Raw genomic sequence first — 20,724 nt, 5'->3', positions numbered from 1 at the left:
CCCACCCAGCACAGGAGAGGAGCGTATGAGTGAAGCTGGAGAAAAGGGGAGACCTTGTCTCAAAGGAGCACTGGGCTGAAAAGAGGGCTCAGTGGTTAAGATCTTTTTCAGAGAACCCTGGTTCTTCAAATCCCAGAACCTATAACTGCCTGTAACTCCATCTCCAGGGGATCCTACCCCTCTGACTTCCACAGCACCTCTACACAAATAGCATATACTCACAGACACACAAATATACATGATTTATATTTTTTCTTTCCTTTTTTCTTTATTTTAAAGAAAGAGAGGGAGGAGAAATGGGAGAAACGGCAGGAATTGCAGGGAAACAACTTCAGCAACATGGAAAGCCACCACTGGGCAGTGAACTAATGAGGTAGGAAAAACAGTGAATAAATGCCACCTTCCCTTGAATCCTATTTCTGTTGGTCAGAGCTCATTCTGGCTATAGCTAAGACCCGAGTCCTTTGCATTGCATCATCCAAAGGCCTGGGCAATCATCTGTGAAACTGGATACCTTGGTCTTTGATGTAATGTTTCATCAAAAGCCAGGCATTCCAAACGCATGACTGTTAGAGCAGCTGCCAAGAAAAGTCAACATCCTGGACATGAAACAGCAGAACCATGACTCCGAAGCAAACAGTCAACCATGATGATGCCCAAGGCAGAGCTGGCAGCTGCGGCCTTGGAAGTCTGAAAGAGTGCCAATGGCAAAATGTCTCTCGTGGACATACATGCCCATCAAGGTGCAGAGGACAAGAAGTTCTGCTTTCTCTGAATCCTTTCTGGCACTCTCTGAGGCAGTGTGATATCTCTCTGGCCACTCACGTTATACAGGGCTGTGTGTGCAAACTAGATTCTCTACGTTCACAGTAAAATCCAAGTGGTAAATAATCTATGTCTTAAGTAGTATAGTTTATGGCAATTGTACACACTCATCAAAGGATTCAAGTGTGCAGCTTTCACACACAAGTAGGCTATTGGCCAATTACTCTTTAGTAAAACAAAGCTGATTATAAACTGCAATAGAAATGTTAATAGAAAAGTAAAATTGGGATTATCACCTCCTCATCTCTTGTGACCTCTTGATGAAGCAGTGATGGGTGTGGTGGCCCATGTCTATAATCTCAGCATTTAGGAGGTTTAAGCAGGAGGATCAAGACTCCAAGGTCACCCTCTGTTACAAGTTCAAAACCAGGCTGCCCTATGAGGCTCTGTCAAAACGGAAACCAAAGAAACCACCCCTAGAAGAAAGTAACTCATTCCAATTTCTCTGCTCACTGACTCCTTCCCACTGCAGGCTCATCCCTTTGGGGACAGGGTCAAGAGAGAGGTGACATTAGTAGGACATGAGTCATGGGTATAAACGAAGACTACTCACAGGCTTTTCTTACCCCTATTTTCCTCCTGCTTGAGTCCTTACCAGGAGGGTCCCTTTCGAGCATTTAAGGGGTTAAGTACACAGGCGTAGCACAATTCAGGAAAGACAAACACGGAGAAGGGACATTGCAGGCTTTGTGGGGTGTTCCAGGCTATTTTGTTGAATTTAGGAGTGCCAGAAAGCCAGGAAATTATTTAGAAGAAACAGAAAAATTGTGCATCTTGCTGTAGACAGTTGAGAGCAATGGGTTTGACTCTGTTATTCTGTTCCTTTCCATGAGATTCTAGGGTGGTGTGAGGATGGATGGCTTGCTGTCTCTAGGTGACACACTGGCACGTGGAGTGATAGTGTACATATTATTTCTGAAAAAAAAATTAAAGATTTTATGTTTGCCATACAGCATTTTTGGTTTATCATCTTACGAAATTTAGCCAAGAAATTGGTATTCAACAGCTGATACTGAAGAACAATAAAAAGCCACAGAAAAACAGGAACTGTATGTGACTTAAAAAAAAAAAAAAGAGCCGGGCGTGGTGGCACATGCCTTTAATCCCAGCACTCGGGAGGCAGAGGCAGGTGGATTTCTGAGTTCGAGGCCAGCCTGGTCTACAAAGTGAGTTCCAGGACAGCGAGGGCTACATAGAGAATCCTTGATTTGAAAAACAAAAATACCTCGAAAAAACAAAAAGAAAAAAAAAAACCAAACCAAACCAACCAACCAACCAACCAACCAAACAAACAAACAAAAAACCCTGAGCTTCCAGACCCATAATGGCTGACAGATCTCTCTGAGTTTGAGGCCAATATAGGCTTAGATTTTTCAAAACCTACTTTATAAGGGTAATTAAACATTTCAACCTCCATTCTAGTCCACCTTCCAGAGGTAGAAGGAAAGAAAGGTTAATGGGAAATGGGGGGTGTGGACCTGTTTAGAAGCACTTCTTTGGGGCAGTTCCGCCCTTCGTTGTCAGGGTACCAGCAGTGCAGCTCAATAGTGTCACCAAGCAGGAATCAGCAGTATAAACCCAATCCAGCAGAAACAGCCAGGCCCCGGCAAATCAGCTCGAGGCTGGGGATACCATGAGGCCAGTTTCCCTGAAGTCAGGACAAGCAAAGGTCAGTGGAAGCCAGCAGTGTTGCAAGGTGAACCCAGGCAAGCACATGCTCTGTCTGTGGAGTCACATTTACATTCTTTCTAAATATGCGCCCTCGCAAGCATATGCTCCAGCAAAACATGCCATGCCTTTTTACAAGACAGCTTCCAGAAAACCACCACATGTCTCTCTGTTCCAGCTAAACATATTCTCACATGTCTGCGTCAGCATAACATCCTCTCACAAGCCAGCTTCCAGGAAAACATCACAGGACAACTCAGTCTCCAAAGAAAACAGAAATTTCCTCTTCAGGCCACTGACCTGCATCGTGAGTTCCAGGCCAGCCAGGGCTATATAGTGATGCCCTTTAAAAGAAATATTTTTCGGTCGGGCAATGGTGGCCCATGCCTTTAAATCCCAGCACTCGGGAGGCAGAGGCAGGCAAATTTCTAAGTTCGAGGTCTACACAGTGAGTTCCAGAACAGCATAGGGCTACACAGAGAAACCCTGTCTCGGGAAAAAACAAACAAACAAAAAAAAAGATTTTTTTTTCTTCTCAACAGAACCCTATGGAAAGAGATGACTAGGAGACAATCCCAACTTCATTTTAAACTGTACAATACCTGCTTTGTTTACACGGAGGCTGGAGTAGAGAATCTGGGAAGATTTAACTCATCTTTCAACCTCATTTCTTAGGGAGAAGCCTCAGAAAGAATTCATTCCTCCAGCACAGATGATATCATATATTGCTTTCATTACAAAAGGATGCTATTTTGCTCATCCCTGAGAAATGGTCTCTAGTGAGGAAATAGCTAGTGGCTTATTTTATACTCAACTCACACATCTAATTAGATGAGTAAAACACAATTAACATTTACATTTCACACGACTTGGGAAGAAAAACGTCTTGGTAAAATCTAGTTTGAGGTCTACAGGAGAAAAAAATAGTGCCTCCTGTCTGACTTTGAGCCTGCCATCCCCTGTTTCCTGCATCAGGATAGAATGTAGGTGCCTGAGGAACTGGCGTTCCTTTTATAATATGTAGGAGAGGTCAATTCGTTCTTTTGCTTTTATGATATTTGGTGTTAATTTCTCCCAAATAGTTGCTACAAGCTCTTTGCCAATCCTCACTGATTAACCATAATGACAAACTACTATTAGTATAAGGTACTACAATTTCTGCCAGGTCTGTTCCCGACAATTGATGTAATCTTATTCTATCTTTTTTTTTTATGATTAAGTCAGAAACTTTTTCTATGTAAGTCTGTAATTTTTTACTTTGTGTGCTAAGAAAATCCAGTCCATAAAACTATCTTCGTTTCGCATCATGAGCACAGTAGGAGAATGAGTTGAAGACAAAATAACCAAAATACAATCAAGTTTTGGGATCTATTCAATGCACATATACATCTCACAGTCTCTGTACTACCAGAGTTAACTCTCTCTGCTTCAGCTGTTGACCAACTTGGACTGTTTAAGTCCCAATCTCCTTGTAATGTTTGAAACAAATTATTTAACTCTTAAGAGGTTAATTGAATGGTAGGACATAGTCAATTAATACCTCCCATTAATCTTTGAAAATCATTAAGAGTCTGCAACTGATCTGATCTGTACCTTTTGTGGTTGAATTTTTTTCTTGACTTATTTTATAACCCAAGGAGTTAATAAAATCTCCTTTCTGTAGTTTTTCAATAGCAATATAACCCCCCAGAATGGCTAATTTCTTTGTGTTTCCTTAAACATTTTCTCTCTAAAGTATCTGCATCAGAACCAGCCAACAAAATACCACCAGTGTAACAATAGTGGATTGAGGATATTGCCTACGAATTATTTCTAGCAGTTATTGCATAAAATATTGACATGAAGTTAGACTAGTTAACATTCCCTGTGGAAGAACTTTTCACTGATATCCTTTTACAGGTCAACCATTATTTCAAGTAGATACTATGAAAGCAAACCTTTCCCTATCTTGCTCATGAACAAGAATAGTTTTTTAAAAAGCAGTTTGATGGTTTTTGTTTGTTTGTTTGGTTGGTTGGTTTTTCGAGACAGGGTTTCTCTGTGTAGCCCTGGCTGTCCTGGCACTCACTCTGTAGACCAGGCTGGCCTCGAACTCAGAAATCCGCCTGCCTCTGCCTCCTGAGTGCTGGGTGGGATTAAAGGCGTGTGCCACCACGCCCGGCTCTAAAAAGCAGTTTTTTTTACATCAATTCTTATCATAGACCATGCTTTAGGTAATAAACAAGATAAAGGAACCCCAGGCTGTAATGGACCCATTGGTCAAATTACTCTTTTTTGTTGTTATTGTTTTGTTTTTTCGAGACAGGGTTTGTTTCTCTGTATAGCCCTGGCTGTCCTGGAACTCACTTTGTAGACCAGGCTGGCCTCAGAAATCCGCCTGCCTCTGCCTCCCGAGTGCTGGGATTAAAGGCGTGCGCCACCACACCCAGATGGTCAAATTACTCTTTTCGCTGATCTTAAATCTATTAACATCCTTCATTTTCCCAATTTATTTTTTTTATAACAAATACAGGGAAATTCCATGGGCTAGTAGACTCTTTTATATGTTGAAGTTACTCAAGTGCCTGTAATTTTCTCCTTAGTCAAAGGCCACTGATGTACCTGCATAGGGTTATCAGTCAACCATTTTAAGGGTAGGGCTAGCCGGGCATGGTGGCGCACGCCTTTAATCCCAGCACTTGGGAGGCAGAGGCAGGCGGGTTTCTGAGTTCATGGCCAGCCTGGTCTACAGAGTGAGTTCCAGGACAGTCAGGGCTATACAGAGAAACACTGTCTCGAAAAACAAAAACAAAAAAAACAAAACAAAAAACAAAAAAAAAAGGGTAGGGCTGTTGATACTTTGTCAATAGCCCCCCCTTATAAATTTGGAAACTCCATCCCTGTTCTTTCCTGTGTTTGGACAATTGGCACAGGCTAGGGTTGGTTTTCATGACATACAGCAATACCTTCTCCCGGAACATCTACCATTTCACCCCTTATTTCACCATGGGCTGTGCCTGGATTACAGGGATGGTAATCTGAGAACCCACTCAGAAAGATCCCTTTCCCCTAAATTTATGGGTATGACGGCCACATAGGCTTTAACAAATATGTTTGGCCTTTCAGTCTCACATTTAAGCCATTGTACATTTTGTTTTGTCTGAGATGAATCTCTAATACCTAGAAACTGTGAATTTACTTTTGAAGTGGCCGTTTTGAATCCCAGGATTTTTGTGAAATGTGTTATGTCAGTTCCTGTACCCACCAAACCTTCTATTTCTATACCATTTACTTGCAATTTTAACTTTGGCCTCTGATGATTAACTACTGTTTGTCAAAACACACATTTTCCAGTACTTGCAAACCCTCCTGTTCTTTCTCCTGGAGTAGCTTTGCCTTTGATGTAGGGAAACAGCAGCAGCTGAGCAACGCTATCACCTGGCTTGTTTGCTTGCCTCTATAAATGCTTGTTTGAAACTGGGCTCCGGGCTTCACCCTCCCATCCTGCTGTTTCAGTGATGACAATAAGGCCCAAGCTCGAGCTTGAATAAAGACCCTAGTGCAATTGCATTAGGTGATCTTTTGGGGCTCAAGGAATGAGCACAACAAAACAAACAAAAAACCCAAGATCCCTAGGGAGTAAGTAACATGCTCAATTTCATAGACATTTATTAAAATAATCAAATGTCAAAAATGAGAAAAAATTTAATAACCACATTAGATTTTTGTCTCTGGTTTAGGTGTTTTGTTTTGGGGGAGTTGAGGGGGTTTCAAGACAGGATTTCTCTGTGTAGCTATGGCTGTCCTGGAATTCACTTTGTAGACCAGGCTGGCATCAAACTCAGAAATCTGCCTGCCTCTGCCTCCCAAGTCCTGGGATTAAAGGTATGTGCTACCACTGTCCAGCCTGGTTTAGTTTTGTAGGACAGGGGTCTCCTACATCCCAGGTTGGCCCAGAACTAGCCATATAGGGAGAATAACTTTGAACTTCTGACCCTCCTGTATCTACCTCTTCCGGTGGTATCACAAGCACCACACCTGGTTTTATATAGTCCTGGAGATGACTCAGGGCTTCGAGCCTGGGAGGCAAGTGTCCTATCAACTGAGAGCCAGGCCCTGTTTCTTCCATTCATGTGACCTATCTGCTAGAATTTTAACGGCTGTATGAATTTGGAAGCCCCATGACAAGATGCAAAGCCCACCTCCATGCCCAGGGAATGATGACTCTGAGCACACACTTCCCTTGCTAGCTTCTATTTTCTCTTCTTCAAAACTAGGAGACCCCATTCCAGTCACAAAATATTCTCATTGCTTTTTAAAAGGTTTGATTCTTCTGAAAATTTTAAATATTTCAAAAGGTTTTCATTTTATTTATTATTTGAGACAAAGTCTTAATACACAGTCTGGGCAAGCCTAGGTCCTGCTTATGTAGGCTAGGCTGGCCACAGACTCCCCAGAGATCTACCTGTCTCTGTTTTGTAAACCAGGTTCCTAGGATTTATGTACTCAGGGCTGGGGCTGTCTGTCAGGCAGCACAGCTGGATGGATAACGCTTCTGATGAGCTCAACTCCATGAAATGCTGAGTGTTTGTCAGACTACATAATGGCAGTTTCTATTCCTTTGTAGTAGCCAATGCCTTTTAACCATTTTTTATTTATTTATTTATTTATTTATTTTGGTGCTTGCAGATAGTAGACAAGCACTCTACCACTGACCTACAGTCACACTGACAGTGCCCTTCTAATGGCATTTAAATTGTTTATTGTCGATGCAAATAAATTCTGAAAGCTAGATTTTTGATACAAATTTAGGTTAAAATTTTGGGGCAGGGTCTCAGGTAGCCCAGGCTGGCCTTGATATTGACTGTGTAGCCAGGAGTGATTTCCCTATCTTTGCCTCACAAGCACTAGGATTACAGATGTGCTGATACTGTGTATAAATATTAATATAAAATTCCTACATGGTCTAAAATCCATTTGCAATATCATATGAAATGACATTACATTTGTCAATAAAAGGAAGAGTTGTTTGATTCTCTCGATAGAATTATAATTGTAAATTTGAATGGCTATGTAAAACGGTTTTAAATATTTTATTCCCCACTTATGTGATCATAGTCCCTCAATGATAATGAGTATTCAGAATATGAGGGATTCATCATTAAAAAGTCTGAATCAAAAACTGCATAAAGCCATTTCAACCATAAAACTCAATACTAAAATATAGTCACAGGATCAAGTTCAAAGTGATCATTAAAAGAAAAATGGGAATTTTTATTTGAAAGTTTTATGCAAATTCCACGGGTAATAGCTTCCCTAATAATTTGCATCTTATTTTTTAATCACAATTATATAAAGAAAATGTTATGGAAAATTTAAATCAGCCATCATTTAGATGGCTCCAAGTCTCTTGCTGCTTACTTTAGTTTGCTTTAAAAAAAAAAAGATTTTGTAACGTTCAGGGTCACCCTCAGTTACACAGTGAGTTCAAGACAGCCTGGGCTGCATACAATCCTATCTTAAACTTCTTTTGTTGTTAATTATTTTCTAGGTTAGGCTTGGTGGCACATACCCGTAATCTCAGCACTCTAGAAGCACTGGGAGATAGATCTTTCTGAGCTCTAGGCCTATTTGATCTACATAATGAATTTCAACAAGTCAGTGCTGCATAATGAGAGCCTGACTCAAAAAAAAAATTTTTTTTTCTGTACCTTGTGAAATGAAAGAAGTTGAAAGAACCTTATATAAAGTCTATAGGCCATGCATCCCACCCTGGCACCCCTATCTCCTGGCTCTACACTCTATCCTACATACCCTCATTTCAAAGTTAGGGCTACAAGGATTGACAGAAGACAAAGTTTGACAAGGCTTGAGTGTGTGTTTTATAGAATCAAGAGCTGGAGCAGGGCTATTTATGTCTAGGATATATTGGTCCCTAGAACTGAAGGTACTTTTAGGAAAAAAAGAAGAAAAGGCAGAAAAATAGCTGGGCATGGTAGCTCACCCAGAGCAGAGCTGTTTTGTTGGGCCTCAGTGGGAGAAGATGTGCCTAGTCCAGCAGAGACTTGATGTGCCAGGGTGAGTTGGTACCCAGTGAGGGAGTCCCCCTTCTCAGAGAAGGGGAGAAGTGGGGTGGAGGACTATGTGGGAGAGACTGGGAGATGAGGAGGAGCTTTGATCAGAATGTAAAGTGAATAAATAAACGGGAAAATACTGTCCTTCCTGTTAACTCAGAATGTTATTATGTCCATCAAAGTCACCTGGTAAGGAGGAACCCAAGTGTAACACACAAAAACACAAGTTCTGCCTTTTCTATCAGGCAGAAATGAGAAACAACCAGACAGTGGCACTCATAAAAAACAAACAAATGAACAAACAAGCAAAACAAAACAAAAAATGAAAAGCTCATCCCTTAACAAAAAAACACAAATCTGACCTTTGCTATCAGGCAGAAACGAGAAACAACTGGAAGGTGTTTGTCACACACAAGAAAAGAAACTTATCCTTTCCTCCTTGTCGGGAAGAGACAAAAGTAATACAATTGGTGTGGCGCCCTTGGCTCTCCGAGCCTACGCCCACCCCATGGCCCTGCTTGGCCATGACCCCCTGATAAATCTACCTTTACTGCATCTTGGCCACAGATACAAATTCAAGGCCTCTTTTCCGGAACAAATTTACAGATGTGGTACCACTCAGAATTTACGAACAAAGAACAGCATAGACCACACTGTGTGAGACCAAACCATGCAGACTATGTGGACAGATTTAACGTACAGACAGAAAAGAAACAGGAAGTTTATCGTCGTAGCACTACAAACACATTTATAGACAGACCTAGACTGGATTTGCCAACATCACTCTCTAGATCCATAGTCTTAAAAGCCACGAGGAACCTCTAGGCCTGTGCACCAAAATGTAGCACCAAGGAAGTATTCAAGAACCCCGAAAGACCAATCAGGTGCAGAGCCAATGCAATCCCACCAGAGTCTTTATTCACAAACTCAAGCTTGGGGCTTAACACACTGCAGACCCACAGGACAGTTCTGGTGAAGAAAAGCCCCCAACACTCATTAGGGGAACATTTTATAGAAAATGGCAAGCGAGCAGTGACTGTTTCTAGCCTGGCAAGCATCTAATTGGGCTGGTACTGTGGCCTTTAGCATAGCTGGCTGGTGCTAGGAGCCTAACCATAAACTTAACTTCTGTTTTCTTTTTAATTGGTGGTTATTAGGCAGGGGAGGGCTTGTAACCTGGAGGTGTAGACTTATTGGGGAATAACCTGGAGAGGCAGGTCTTGTTGGGGGGTAGCCTGGAAACTGGAACTAGGTACTGGCCTATTAGTTTACTTGAGTTTAAACTTAGGTCAGGTTTTGTTTGTGTTTGTTTGTTTGTTTGTTTGAGACAGGGTTTCTCTGTATAACCCTGGCTGTCCTGGAACTCACTCTGTAGACCAGGCTGGCCTTGAACTCAGAAATCCACCTGCCTCTGCCTCCCAAGTGCTGGGATTAAAGGCGTGCGCCACCAGTGCCCAGCTAGGTCAGGTTTTCTAAGATGAAATCTAAACCCCAAAATTTGGTCTCTCAAAAACCATCTTGAAAAACCAAGGATCAAAAAAAAGAGAGGTGCCTGAGCATGGGCCAGAGAGCAAGCCAGCCAAAGATTGGTTATCGTTTCTGCTTCACTTCCTGCCCTGATTTCCTTCAATGATGACCATGACCTGGAAGTATAACATTTTCCCCTTCTGAGTTGATTTTGGTCATGGCGTTTATTACCCAGCAACAGAAAGCAAACTAGAATCAGGGTATCATGTAGCCCGGGGAGGCCTCATACCCCACTTTGTAGCTGTGGATGTCCTTGAGCCTTTTTGAGACAGGGTCTCTGTATCCTAGAGCTAGCTGTAGGTCAGCCTGGGCTGGTACTCCCAGAGATCCTTCTGCATCTGCCTCCTAATTGCTGTGATTAAAGTCCTGAGACACCACACTTGGCTGCTCTGATTTTTTTCAATCTCCCACCTCCAATCCCTAAATGCTGTGGGTTTGAGGGATTAGGAGCTGTGTCACCTGCCCAGTTTGCAGAGATGAGGATCCAGGCCTAGGTCTCATGACTGACTGCTGGGATTAAAGGTGTGTGCCACCATCTGAATCCATTTCTCATCTTTCACTGGGAGAGACAGATAAATTGCAAAGGAGTTTGTTATGAAGAATGTTAAAATATGCAATTTGTTGCAGGAAAAGACTTGTCAATTGTGCTTTCTTCTTAACCCCAATAACTTTATTTAAAAGAGATCTGCAGATTTTTTTTTTTCTTTTGAGACAGGGTCTCACTCTATAGCACTGGCTCCCTAAAACTCCACATAGCCAGCTAGAGAGGCATGGGCCTCTGCCTTCAGAGTAGGCTAGAGGTGACACATACCACGACTAGCAAATCTGTAGACTTTTAATTTACAGTTGTTATTGTGAGAAGGCTAGGCTAAGTCCACGACAGGCTTCAAATTAGCAGCTAAGGAGACTAGGTCTAAAAACCCACGCTTCAGGCAGCTAATTAGAAACTGCCCCACCACCTGGCCTGAAACAAGGACAATGGGTCAGCAGTTCCCAGCCAGCCCCCACGCCCCAGTAATGGAATGTCCTTCGAGATAGCATAAGACACAGCTTACCACCCCCCACCCCGGATTCCTCAGCCAGTTTCCAGGCACCATACCCCAGTATGGTTCTGGAATACCTAGAGATAGAGTAAGATAAAGCCCACCTACCCCAGGATTCCACTAAGGTGCTTTAAATTGGGCCTGCGAGCTCACATCAGGCTCTATCTTGGTAATGGGAGACCCCAGCATGCTGGACTTCTGCAAAATAAAACAGTTTTTGCGTTTACATACTATTTGAATCGTCGTAATGATGGACCCTTACAGTGGGTGTCTCGAGACTACCTAATCCTATGTTCGCTTTTATTTGATTAAAAGCCCAAATCGTTACGAATCCCTTTGCTAAGCAAATAAACGATTCGACTTATTTCGTTCATATACTGCACACTAAAACTCGAAACAGATGACCACTTTAAATAAGAAACAAATCTCTAGCCAACAGGTAGAGGGCCTATATGGCCAGAAGCCTTTTGGAAACTTTGGAAATCGTTCCATTCTCTCAATTCTGTACCCAAGTGGCTTTGCTTCTTCCTCCCAGACTGTCTTAATTTGTAAATGTGCAAGCTGCCTAAGGTGAAAACCGCATTAACTCAGCCGCATTTTGCGGTCCGTGAGACGTGCCCCGACTGCGACTTGCAGTGTGGGTCTCCCAGGAAGGCGGCGCAGCCACATTTTCCCAAACCTGGGCTCTCAACATTTAGGAAGCCGCGAGAGAGGCGAAGGGTGTCAATTGGCTTTCTTACAACCTTAAGTCTCAAGTCAGAAAAGCGTGACTCTCCATTTGGCTCTGGAATGGGGGTGAACTCGGAAATGGAGACCCGCGGACGCGCGGGGGAGGGGCGAGAGGCGCCAGAAGAAAGGGAAAGGCCTTTCTCTGAGCTGACGCGCGGTCACGCGGCTTTCTCCCGACGTGGGCTCTCGCCATTGGTCGAGCTGCCGCTGACGTAAGCGTCGCTGCCGGGCGCGAACCGCGGCGAGGGCGGCGCTGCGTTGGAAGTTGGCGAGGCGCGCGCGCTCCCGCCGGCGGCCCAATCCCCGCTCTCCACCCTCGGCCCGCCAACGCGGTGGACCAGTCGCGCTCCGCTTTCGAGTGACTCCGCCCCCGGTGGGCGGGCAGCGCGCGGATAGCACATCACGTGGTGACTGGCCCCGCCTCTTCCTCTCGGTCCCATATTGAACTCGAGTTGGAAGAGGCGAGTCCGGTCTCAAAATGGAGGTAAAACCGCCGCCCGGTCGCCCCCAGCCTGACTCCGGCCGTCGCCGCCGCCGCCGGGGGGAGGAGGTATTAGGGGGAGAGCGGGGGGTTGCTGGGTAGTTGCCGGCATGGGGGGGCTTTGGCTCGATGGGAGTGGGGAGGCCAGGGGAGACCGGGACGATCGTCCCGCGCTTTGCGCTGAGGGCGGTGGGAGGGGGAGGGGAGCGGGCCGGGTGGCCTCCTCCGGGCCCTCCGTCGGCCTGGTCCTCTCGGTCGGCCGCACCAGCAGCCCTCGAAGACGCGGCGCGGCCGGGGAGTGGCTCGGCAGCCGGGCGAGGATGCCCTCGGGCTGCGCGGCCTGACTTAGCGAGGCCGCGGGCGGCATGGCGGGCCTCCGCGGGAGCGGTTGGGAGGAGGCGGTGGGGGAGGGGAGGAGCACATCCGGGCGAGCGAGCAGGCGGGCGGCGGCCACATTGACATTGATCCGCCGCCGCCGCGTTACGAAATGGCGCAGTGGCCCGCAATGGCCGCCGCCTGGCTACGCCGCCAAGAAGGAGTGCGCGGGGATTGGAGGGGACGGCAGGAGGCGGCCCGGCGTTTCTGCCGCAGATGGCCTCCAGGCTCTGGGCGCCGTGCTTTCGCTGGGGTGCTGCCGACGCGGATCTAGGCCTTGGTGGGCCTTCTGGGTGATGACAATCCGCGCAATACTCGGGCCGGATTCTCTCAGCGCTCATTTGGGGGATACATTACTGAAAAGCTTGCTGCTTTAAGGTGCTTCCTAACCCGCTGCTTGTGTTCAAGTATTTGGATTGAGAGTGTTTACAGCGTCCTGTGGTTGAAGTCTTAACCATTTCGGGGGTTTGAGTGTAGATGTGTTTACTTGGAGCTTAATATTTTTATTGATCTAATTTCTCATACTTCGGATTGGCCCGGATTTTGGTTTTAAAGAACTGCGACCACACTAGAAAATACCACGATTACGAGAATATTGTGTATATAGAGATTCTTTTTGTGTATTGTCAAGTTCATTTATGCGAGGCTTGAATGAATGGGGTTCAGTGAATTTGGGTAGTTGGGTTTCTGGTATATGGCTGTCTGCATATTGAATGTTCTAACACTAATATTTCTAGAAGATGGAAGACGTTTTAAATGTAAAAGTGAGCCCCCTTTAAGGGCTTGTGTTGAATTGTCTTAATGCATTCATTAAAAGCGGTTCACTCGAAAGTAAAATCTTAAAAGAAAACCACAGGCTAGATATTTTCTAAGTCTCTCAGTTACGGTTTTGTTCCTAATTCCTCTGGTCAGGCGGTATATCCTATACCTTGTAAATCCAAATTACACGCTTGTGAATGTAAGGATCGCATTCGAAATAACTTGAAACTATATGATGTAAGTGGGTATAACCAAGGTAAATTGATTACAGAAAGCTAAGTAGTGGAACCAGGTGTGAATGGTGCGTGCACACCTGTTACCCTAGTATTTAAAAGGCTAAGGTAGGACTGCCTCAAGTTCAAGGCTAGCTTAGTCTGCCTTTCCTTGAGAGCCAGCCTCAAAACCCTCACCCACCCTCTTGGCCCCCACAAGGTATCACGGGGTTAATTTTTGGCTGTGTTTTGTTTGTGGGATATGCCTAATTTGCTTGGGAATGTCTTTTAATAACTGAAATGTTAATAGCTGGAAATGTTAATTTCTCTTAATTTGCCGTTGTAAGCTGCTTCTCAGTTGCATTTCATAGATGATGTTTTAAAATTACAGGTTTGTTGGTGTTGCAGAGTGAGGACAGTGGAAATGGCACGGGTTTAATAATGCAGTCTTTGGGGTTTATTCTAGTGAATGATTTGTTAGAAACATCTGAAAAACTCTATAGACTTTTTAGTTGTAGCTTAAAGTTTAAAGAATCTGGGACTGTTTGGGGGTTCAGTTTAAAGTGACCACAGATACCATTTTAGTGGGATTTTTTGTTTGTTTGTTTTTAAGACAACCTACTCCCTATGTACCTCATTCTGGCCTTGAAGAACTGACATGATCCAGGCCAGCCTCTGTCTCCCAAACGCTGAGATTAACTGGTGTGCACTATCACGCCCAGCTCGGAGCAGGGTTTTATATGGGTGGAATATCGATGTTACAGATTTGGGACACAGAACTTCATTTTATCCAAAAAATAACTAGATTGATCGTTTTTTCCTCAGGGCCATGATCCAAAAGAACCAGAGCAGCTGAGGAAGCTGTTTATTGGTGGTCTGAGCTTTGAAACCACAGATGATAGCTTAAGAGAACATTTTGAGAAATGGGGCACACTTACAGACTGTGTGGTGAGTTCTTGGGGTAAAAATGGTCTAAGAAAGGGATGGGGACCTATAGCACTATTTATTCAATACTTTGAACTATTTATTTGTAGGTAATGAGAGATCCCCAAACAAAACGTTCCAGAGGCTTTGGTTTTGTGACCTACTCTTGTGTTGAAGAGGTGGATGCTGCAATGTGTGCTCGGCCACACAAGGTTGATGGGCGTGTGGTGGAACCAAAGAGAGCTGTTTCTAGAGAGGTATTTTAATAACATGTTGTATAATACTTGGGTATGTTTCAGTTTGTTTTTTTTGACTTATAATACTTTTATTTGTAGGATTCTGTAAAGCCTGGCGCCCATTTAACGGTGAAGAAAATTTTTGTTGGTGGTATTAAAGAGGATACGGAAGAATATAACCTGAGAGACTACTTTGAAAAGTATGGCAAGATTGAAACCATAGAGGTTATGGAAGACAGGCAGAGTGGCAAAAAGAGAGGATTTGCTTTTGTAACTTTTGATGATCATGACACAGTTGATAAGATTGTTGGTAAGTAACAATTTATTTGAGTTTAGTTTTCATAAATCATCTAAGTCAGTGGTTCTCAACCTTCCAAATGCTGTGACTCTTATACAGATACTCATCTTGTGAACCCCAACCATTAAATTTTCATTGCTACTTCATAACTTATTTTGCTACTGTTATAAATCCATGTATATCTGATATGCAGGATGTCTGTGACTCAACCTATAGGCTGAGAACTATTGATCTAGATCAGGAAACATTTCTAAAATATCCCCTCATTCTCTTCTCAGTCTACCATCTTAACAGTATTTTAATTAATTGCATGGTGATAAAGGGTTCGCTTTAACATGGTTTTCCAAACAAAAAATAACTTTTCTTTTGTTTTTGACTTAAAAAAACTGTAGTTCAGAAATACCACACTATTAATGGGCATAATTGTGAAGTGAAAAAGGCCCTTTCTAAACAAGAGATGCAGTCTGCTGGATCACAGAGAGGTGAGTAGGCTCAGATACACATAAACAGTGGGCATGAACAGTTGTGGAAAGATTGTGAAATTTTCACTCCAACTCTTGTTACAGGTCGTGGAGGTGGATCTGGCAACTTTATGGGTCGTGGAGGAAACTTTGGAGGTGGTGGTGGAAACTTTGGTCGTGGAGGAAACTTTGGTGGAAGAGGTAAGGAGTACTCATTATATGTGTTGATCTATCAAATTTACTAGTAAGTTGAAAGTGAAATTTTAATTCAAATCTTGCATTTCCTTAGGTGGCTATGGTGGTGGAGGTGGTGGCAGCAGAGGTAGTTATGGAGGTGGTGATGGTGGATATAATGGATTTGGAGGTGATGGTGAGTCTTAAAATGTTGAACTTGGTTCTTAATTTCTGCACTGCCGGGAATCACACACAAGGCCTCAAATGCTAGGTGGTAGGACTTACAACACATGGTAGGCGTCATATTTTGGTTTTAACAACCACATTAAAAATGTCACAACTTCTAATTCCAAAACTTTGAATAGGTGAAATACTGTTATAACTAGTACCACAGACTAGGAAGCCTCTTTCCAAGGATGGATGCCAAACATTAATTAGTCGTCCTTGGCTTAGGAGGAGTTATTATACCCAAGGTAGAACGAAAATTTGCTTTGTGTGAGGCTATATTTTCCAAAGTAAAATTGAAAACTGACTTTAAAAGAAAGAGGACGATGCCGATATTAAGATTTTTAACAGTCAAGATTACTTTGTGCTCTGTGACTAGATTCTAGAGTGTGAAACTAGGTCTATTGCCACTTACAGTATATAATAAAAAGTTAGAATTATTTGGTCCCCCTGAACAACTTTCTATGTGGCTTTCTTTGCAGGTGGCAACTATGGTGGTGGTCCTGGTTACAGCAGTAGAGGAGGTTATGGAGGTGGTGGACCAGGCTATGGAAACCAGGGTGGTGGATATGGTGGTGGAGGAGGAGGCTATGATGGTTACAATGAAGGAGGAAATTTTGGTGGAGGTAAGTTACATAGGTATCTGGATTAAATGCAAACCAGTATTTAAATTAAAAATCTTTGCAGTACTTGGAACTGCTTTAAAAGATTAACTGAAATAAAATTAACTGTTACAGCTCTACTGTAACACAGCTTATCCATGTAGAATTTACAACTTAACCCTGACTAGCCATAGCCATTATTTTTAAATAGTGGGAATATAGCACTACATAAATTTCACATTTGAAGGTGAATGTGCAGGGGGAGGGAGGGTCTTTGAATTCCAGGTTAGTCTGCATATTAGAGAAGAAAAGTGGAGGTTTCTATTGTACAACTCAATGGGGTTTGTTTGTTTGTTTTTTAAAAGATTATGAGTAAAAGATTTAAAAGGTTATTTATGACTGCAGCTGTCTTCAGACACACCAGAAGAGGGCATCAGATCCATTATACATGATTGTGAGCCACCATGTGGTTGCTGGGAATTGAAGTCAGGACCTCTGGAAGAGCAGTCAGTACCCTTAACCACTGAGCCCATCTCTCCATCTCCCAATTCAATACTTTTAAGACTATTCAGTATTTTATAATCCTCATCACTAGTCCACCCAAATATAGGACCTTATTTTATTATTTAATAAGGCACTATCTCATTAGCCCCACAAGCCTCAGGCTATATTGGCCTCTGGCTTTGTGCTTTCCTGGACCCACCTCCCAAGTGTTGGACTGAATGTTAGATTTAGCATGCTAGGCATTTGATTTTTAAAAATGGTTTTGCAGTGTCTGTAGATACTGCAAATTGGCAAGCTTTACTATTTAGCATAGTGAAATGTACATTTACTAGTTTAGTAAATTAAAAGGGAAGTTTTAAAACTTGGCTTATTGCTGAGATTTTCCCTAATTCTTGGTAAATGCAATGCCAAATTAGCATTTGGAATACATTGGATATTACTGTATTATCTATTGATAAATACTGCTTATAACTGTACCAATGGGCTGTACACAATTATTGCATGTAATTTACAGGAGAAACTTGAACCTAATTGATGTGAGTGACTGATATTAACAACATACCTTCTGTTACTGCTTTAAAAGTTGCATCAAAATCACAGCAAATACTGGTCTAAATGATGTGGAGGGAATGGAAAAGTGGGTGTTCTTTATATATGCTAAAATTTGATAAGCATCTTAGAGGTAGACAGATTCCACTTATTGGTCCCTCTTTACCTGTTTATTAGATCAGTTAGGCTTCTGATAAATGGAGTTTAGTAGCTAAAATTGAATTGATGCTTGTATACGTATAATACTTGCTGCCATAATAGTCCGAATAGTTAAAGGGGTATTATTTTGGAAACTACAAATAAAATCTTTATCATTTCAGGTAACTATGGTGGTGGTGGAAACTATAATGACTTTGGAAATTATAGTGGACAGCAACAGTCAAATTATGGACCCATGAAGGGGGGCAGTTTTGGTGGAAGAAGCTCAGGCAGTCCCTATGGTGGTAAGTCTTTTTTAATCAAAAATTTTCATAGCCATCTTGGTTAACATATTCCGTATATTCAGAACTGTTGTGTGTTATTTCCAGGTGGCTATGGATCTGGAGGTGGAAGTGGTGGATATGGTAGCAGAAGGTTTTAAAATAAAACAGAAACGGTAGGTATCTTTATATTTTTAAAAATCATGATAAAAAAAGAATATATGGAACTGTTCACTGAGTGTAATAATTTTTTTATCCTATATTATTCAACAGGCTACAGTTCTTAGCAGGAGAGAGAGCGAGGAGTTGTCAGGAAAGCTGCAGGTTACTTTGAGACAGTCGTCCCAAATGCATTAGAGGAACTGTAAAAATCTGCCACAGAAGGAACGATGATCCATAGTCAGAAAAGTTACTGCAGCTTAAACAGGAAACCCTTCTTGTTCAGGACTGTCATAGCCACAGTTTGCAAAAAGTGCAGCTATTGATTAATGCAATTGTAGTGTCAATTAGATGTACATTCCTGAGGTCTTTTATCTGTTGTAGCTTTGTCTTTTTCTTTTTCTTTTCATTACATCAGGTATATTGCCCTGTAAATTGTGGTAGTGGTACCAGGAATAAAAAATTAAGGAATTTTTAACTTTTCAATATTTGTGTAGTTCAGTTTTTCTACATTTTAGTACAGAAACTTTAACAAAATGCAGTTTCGAAGGTGTTTCCTTGTGAGTTAACACGTGAAGAAGATCATTGTTAATTACTATTTTGTATGAATTTTGCTAAAGTTAACTGTAAAGAAACACCTACTGACTTGCAATTTAAGGGGAATCTATTCTCCCCATTTCCAAAACAATGATGAATGGGCGCTGACATGTGGAGAGAATAGATATTTGTATGTTTGCAATGTGTGTTTTAGATAATTAGAATTGGGAAATAAAAAAATAGCATATTTGTGAATTTAATAGCATTAAGATTACCTTCAAATGAAAAAGATCTCAAAAGTTGCTGTTTGGTTTTTGTGCATTTTCTTTCAAAATGTAATCATGATTTTAGTGTATTAGATTTATTGAGTCCTAGCCCTGTTAAGAACATCTCCATTCCACACTTACCTTGATCCCATTGAAACTGCTGCCAATAGTTGGGATACAAAGTGTTTATACTGCTCTTTACTCACCAAGGCTGGTAGATGTATGTCATCTCCCAGTTTAACAGTCTTTACTTTCCCACACAGAACCACCAAGTCTGCTGGGTCTGAGCAAACTGGTGGGTACCTGGTTTGCTTTTGCTTTTAAAGGTCTCAAGGCCCGTTGGTCTAGTCATTTTCCTTGGTTAAGTGTCCCCCACACACACAGCTTTTCAGAGCAAAGGAATAAAAGTCACTCATTGAAACCCCTGACTGGCTGGCATGCTTTCCTGTTTATATCCTATCCATTTTGCTAGATGATGAAACAAAAGGATAGTAAGGTGTCGTCCAAACAAAGCAGCAGAAGATGTAGCACACACGGTTGCTGAGTGCAGCAAGCACCTCACTCCCCAAATATCTGAATTCAAATTCGGAACGTCTTGATTCCCCAAAGAAGAACACATGGTTATTCTTTGTATATATATATCTCATTCTAAAACTTGTTGGGTGTGACAATTTGTTTGGAGACTATGTTTGAGAGGAGTTTCAGATACTAAGGTCATACATAATATATAAAAATTGTCTACTGTTGTGCCAGCTAGTGCTGAACAATTTCATTCAAATCCTGAGTATGTGCCCTGCTGTTATTTTCTTTGGCAGTTGACCGTTGAAATCAGATTTTTACTTGGTTTTTAAAGTATAAGCTAAACAAGCAATAAAAAGGGGAATGGGGCGTGCTAGTATTTCAATTTGCTCTCTTGTTGCTCTACTTCTGTGCCTCTGTGCATTATTAATATTGGATGCATGCAGTGATAGCATGGAACTTTGGTCTTCACAATTACTGCAGTTTTTCCAGAAAACACTCACACCAATAAATGTAACAGAACATTCCATTTGTTAATGGGCATATGTGCATAAGCAGTGTAGAAAATAGGCTCATGTTAGAAACTGGCTACATCCTTCATAACTAAAAGTGTGGTTATATGAATGGACACTGTCAATGTTCATAGCTTAAACCTGGGTACCTGGTCAAAATGCTTAGGAAACATTAAAATTGAGCTAAATTGTCTCAAGTCCTTTTATTCATATAATAAAGATTGAAGGGATGGGGGAGGCTGACATTTTCTGGTTTTGTTTGTGAAATTGCTGGACACAACCTTGACAGTATCCTTTAATGTAATGGGGTCAATTTATTTATTGTTAACCATCTTTTTATGTATAATAGTGAAACATTTTTCAGTAAGTTGGTGTTTACAACCTATAATCAGGTGAAATCTGTATGTGACCTGTTTATAAGTTGTACTAAGTTAGTTTTTGTGAACTGTGGAAGAGTTAAGCTATGAGAGCGATTTAACCAGCTTTAAAGGACATAAGTTGTGCTTTTTAAGCACGGTGGATCAAAGGAAAACCCACTAAGACAGGACTTCAGCAGCCATTTGAGTATGGACAAGTCAGCATAAATAAAGAATGAGAAGGCAGCAGCAGCAGCAAGAGCTTCAACAACAGAGAAGTGGAGGCATAAGATGATACTATGGTGCTAGTG

At 42.2% G+C, this 20,724-nt stretch overlaps 1 protein-coding gene and 1 long non-coding RNA gene across 3 annotated transcripts; one reads left to right on the top strand and one right to left on the bottom strand.

Annotated features, from left to right (window-relative positions):
* Positions 1 to 230: 230 nt before the first annotated feature.
* On the bottom strand, positions 231 to 11,973 carry LOC115029265 (uncharacterized). The gene is made up of 3 exons (XR_003834848.2): positions 11,860 to 11,973; positions 11,225 to 11,314; positions 231 to 1,740 (listed from the first exon to the last, which is right to left on the bottom strand). It is a non-coding gene; the product is annotated as an uncharacterized LOC115029265 (long non-coding RNA).
* Positions 11,974 to 12,256: 283 nt separating this feature from the next.
* Hnrnpa3 (heterogeneous nuclear ribonucleoprotein A3) lies at positions 12,257 to 20,250 on the top strand. 2 transcript variants are annotated; one of them, XM_085834781.1, is made up of 10 exons: positions 12,257 to 12,395; positions 14,498 to 14,620; positions 14,707 to 14,853; positions 14,932 to 15,142; positions 15,523 to 15,612; positions 15,697 to 15,792; positions 15,881 to 15,961; positions 16,473 to 18,088; positions 18,173 to 18,240; positions 18,338 to 20,250. In XM_085834781.1, the coding sequence occupies exons 1-8, from the start codon at positions 12,324 to 12,326 to the stop codon at positions 16,640 to 16,642; spliced, it is 990 nt and encodes a 329-aa protein (XP_085690907.1). In that variant the 5' UTR covers positions 12,257 to 12,323; the 3' UTR covers positions 16,643 to 18,088; positions 18,173 to 18,240; positions 18,338 to 20,250. The 2 variants fall into 2 exon arrangements, with proteins under 2 accessions (XP_085690907.1, XP_085690908.1); XM_085834782.1 differs by having other exon boundaries at positions 12,309 to 12,329.
* Positions 20,251 to 20,724: the final 474 nt, after the last annotated feature.

The sequence above is a fragment of the Mus caroli genome, unplaced genomic scaffold (genome assembly GCF_978045245.1).
Source record: "Mus caroli unplaced genomic scaffold, Mus_caroli_1 scaffold_2, whole genome shotgun sequence".
Classification (NCBI taxonomy): Eukaryota; Metazoa; Chordata; class Mammalia; order Rodentia; family Muridae; genus Mus; species Mus caroli.
The sequence above is the reverse complement of the archived record's forward strand: the minus strand, read 5'-3'. Positions and strand labels throughout refer to the sequence as shown.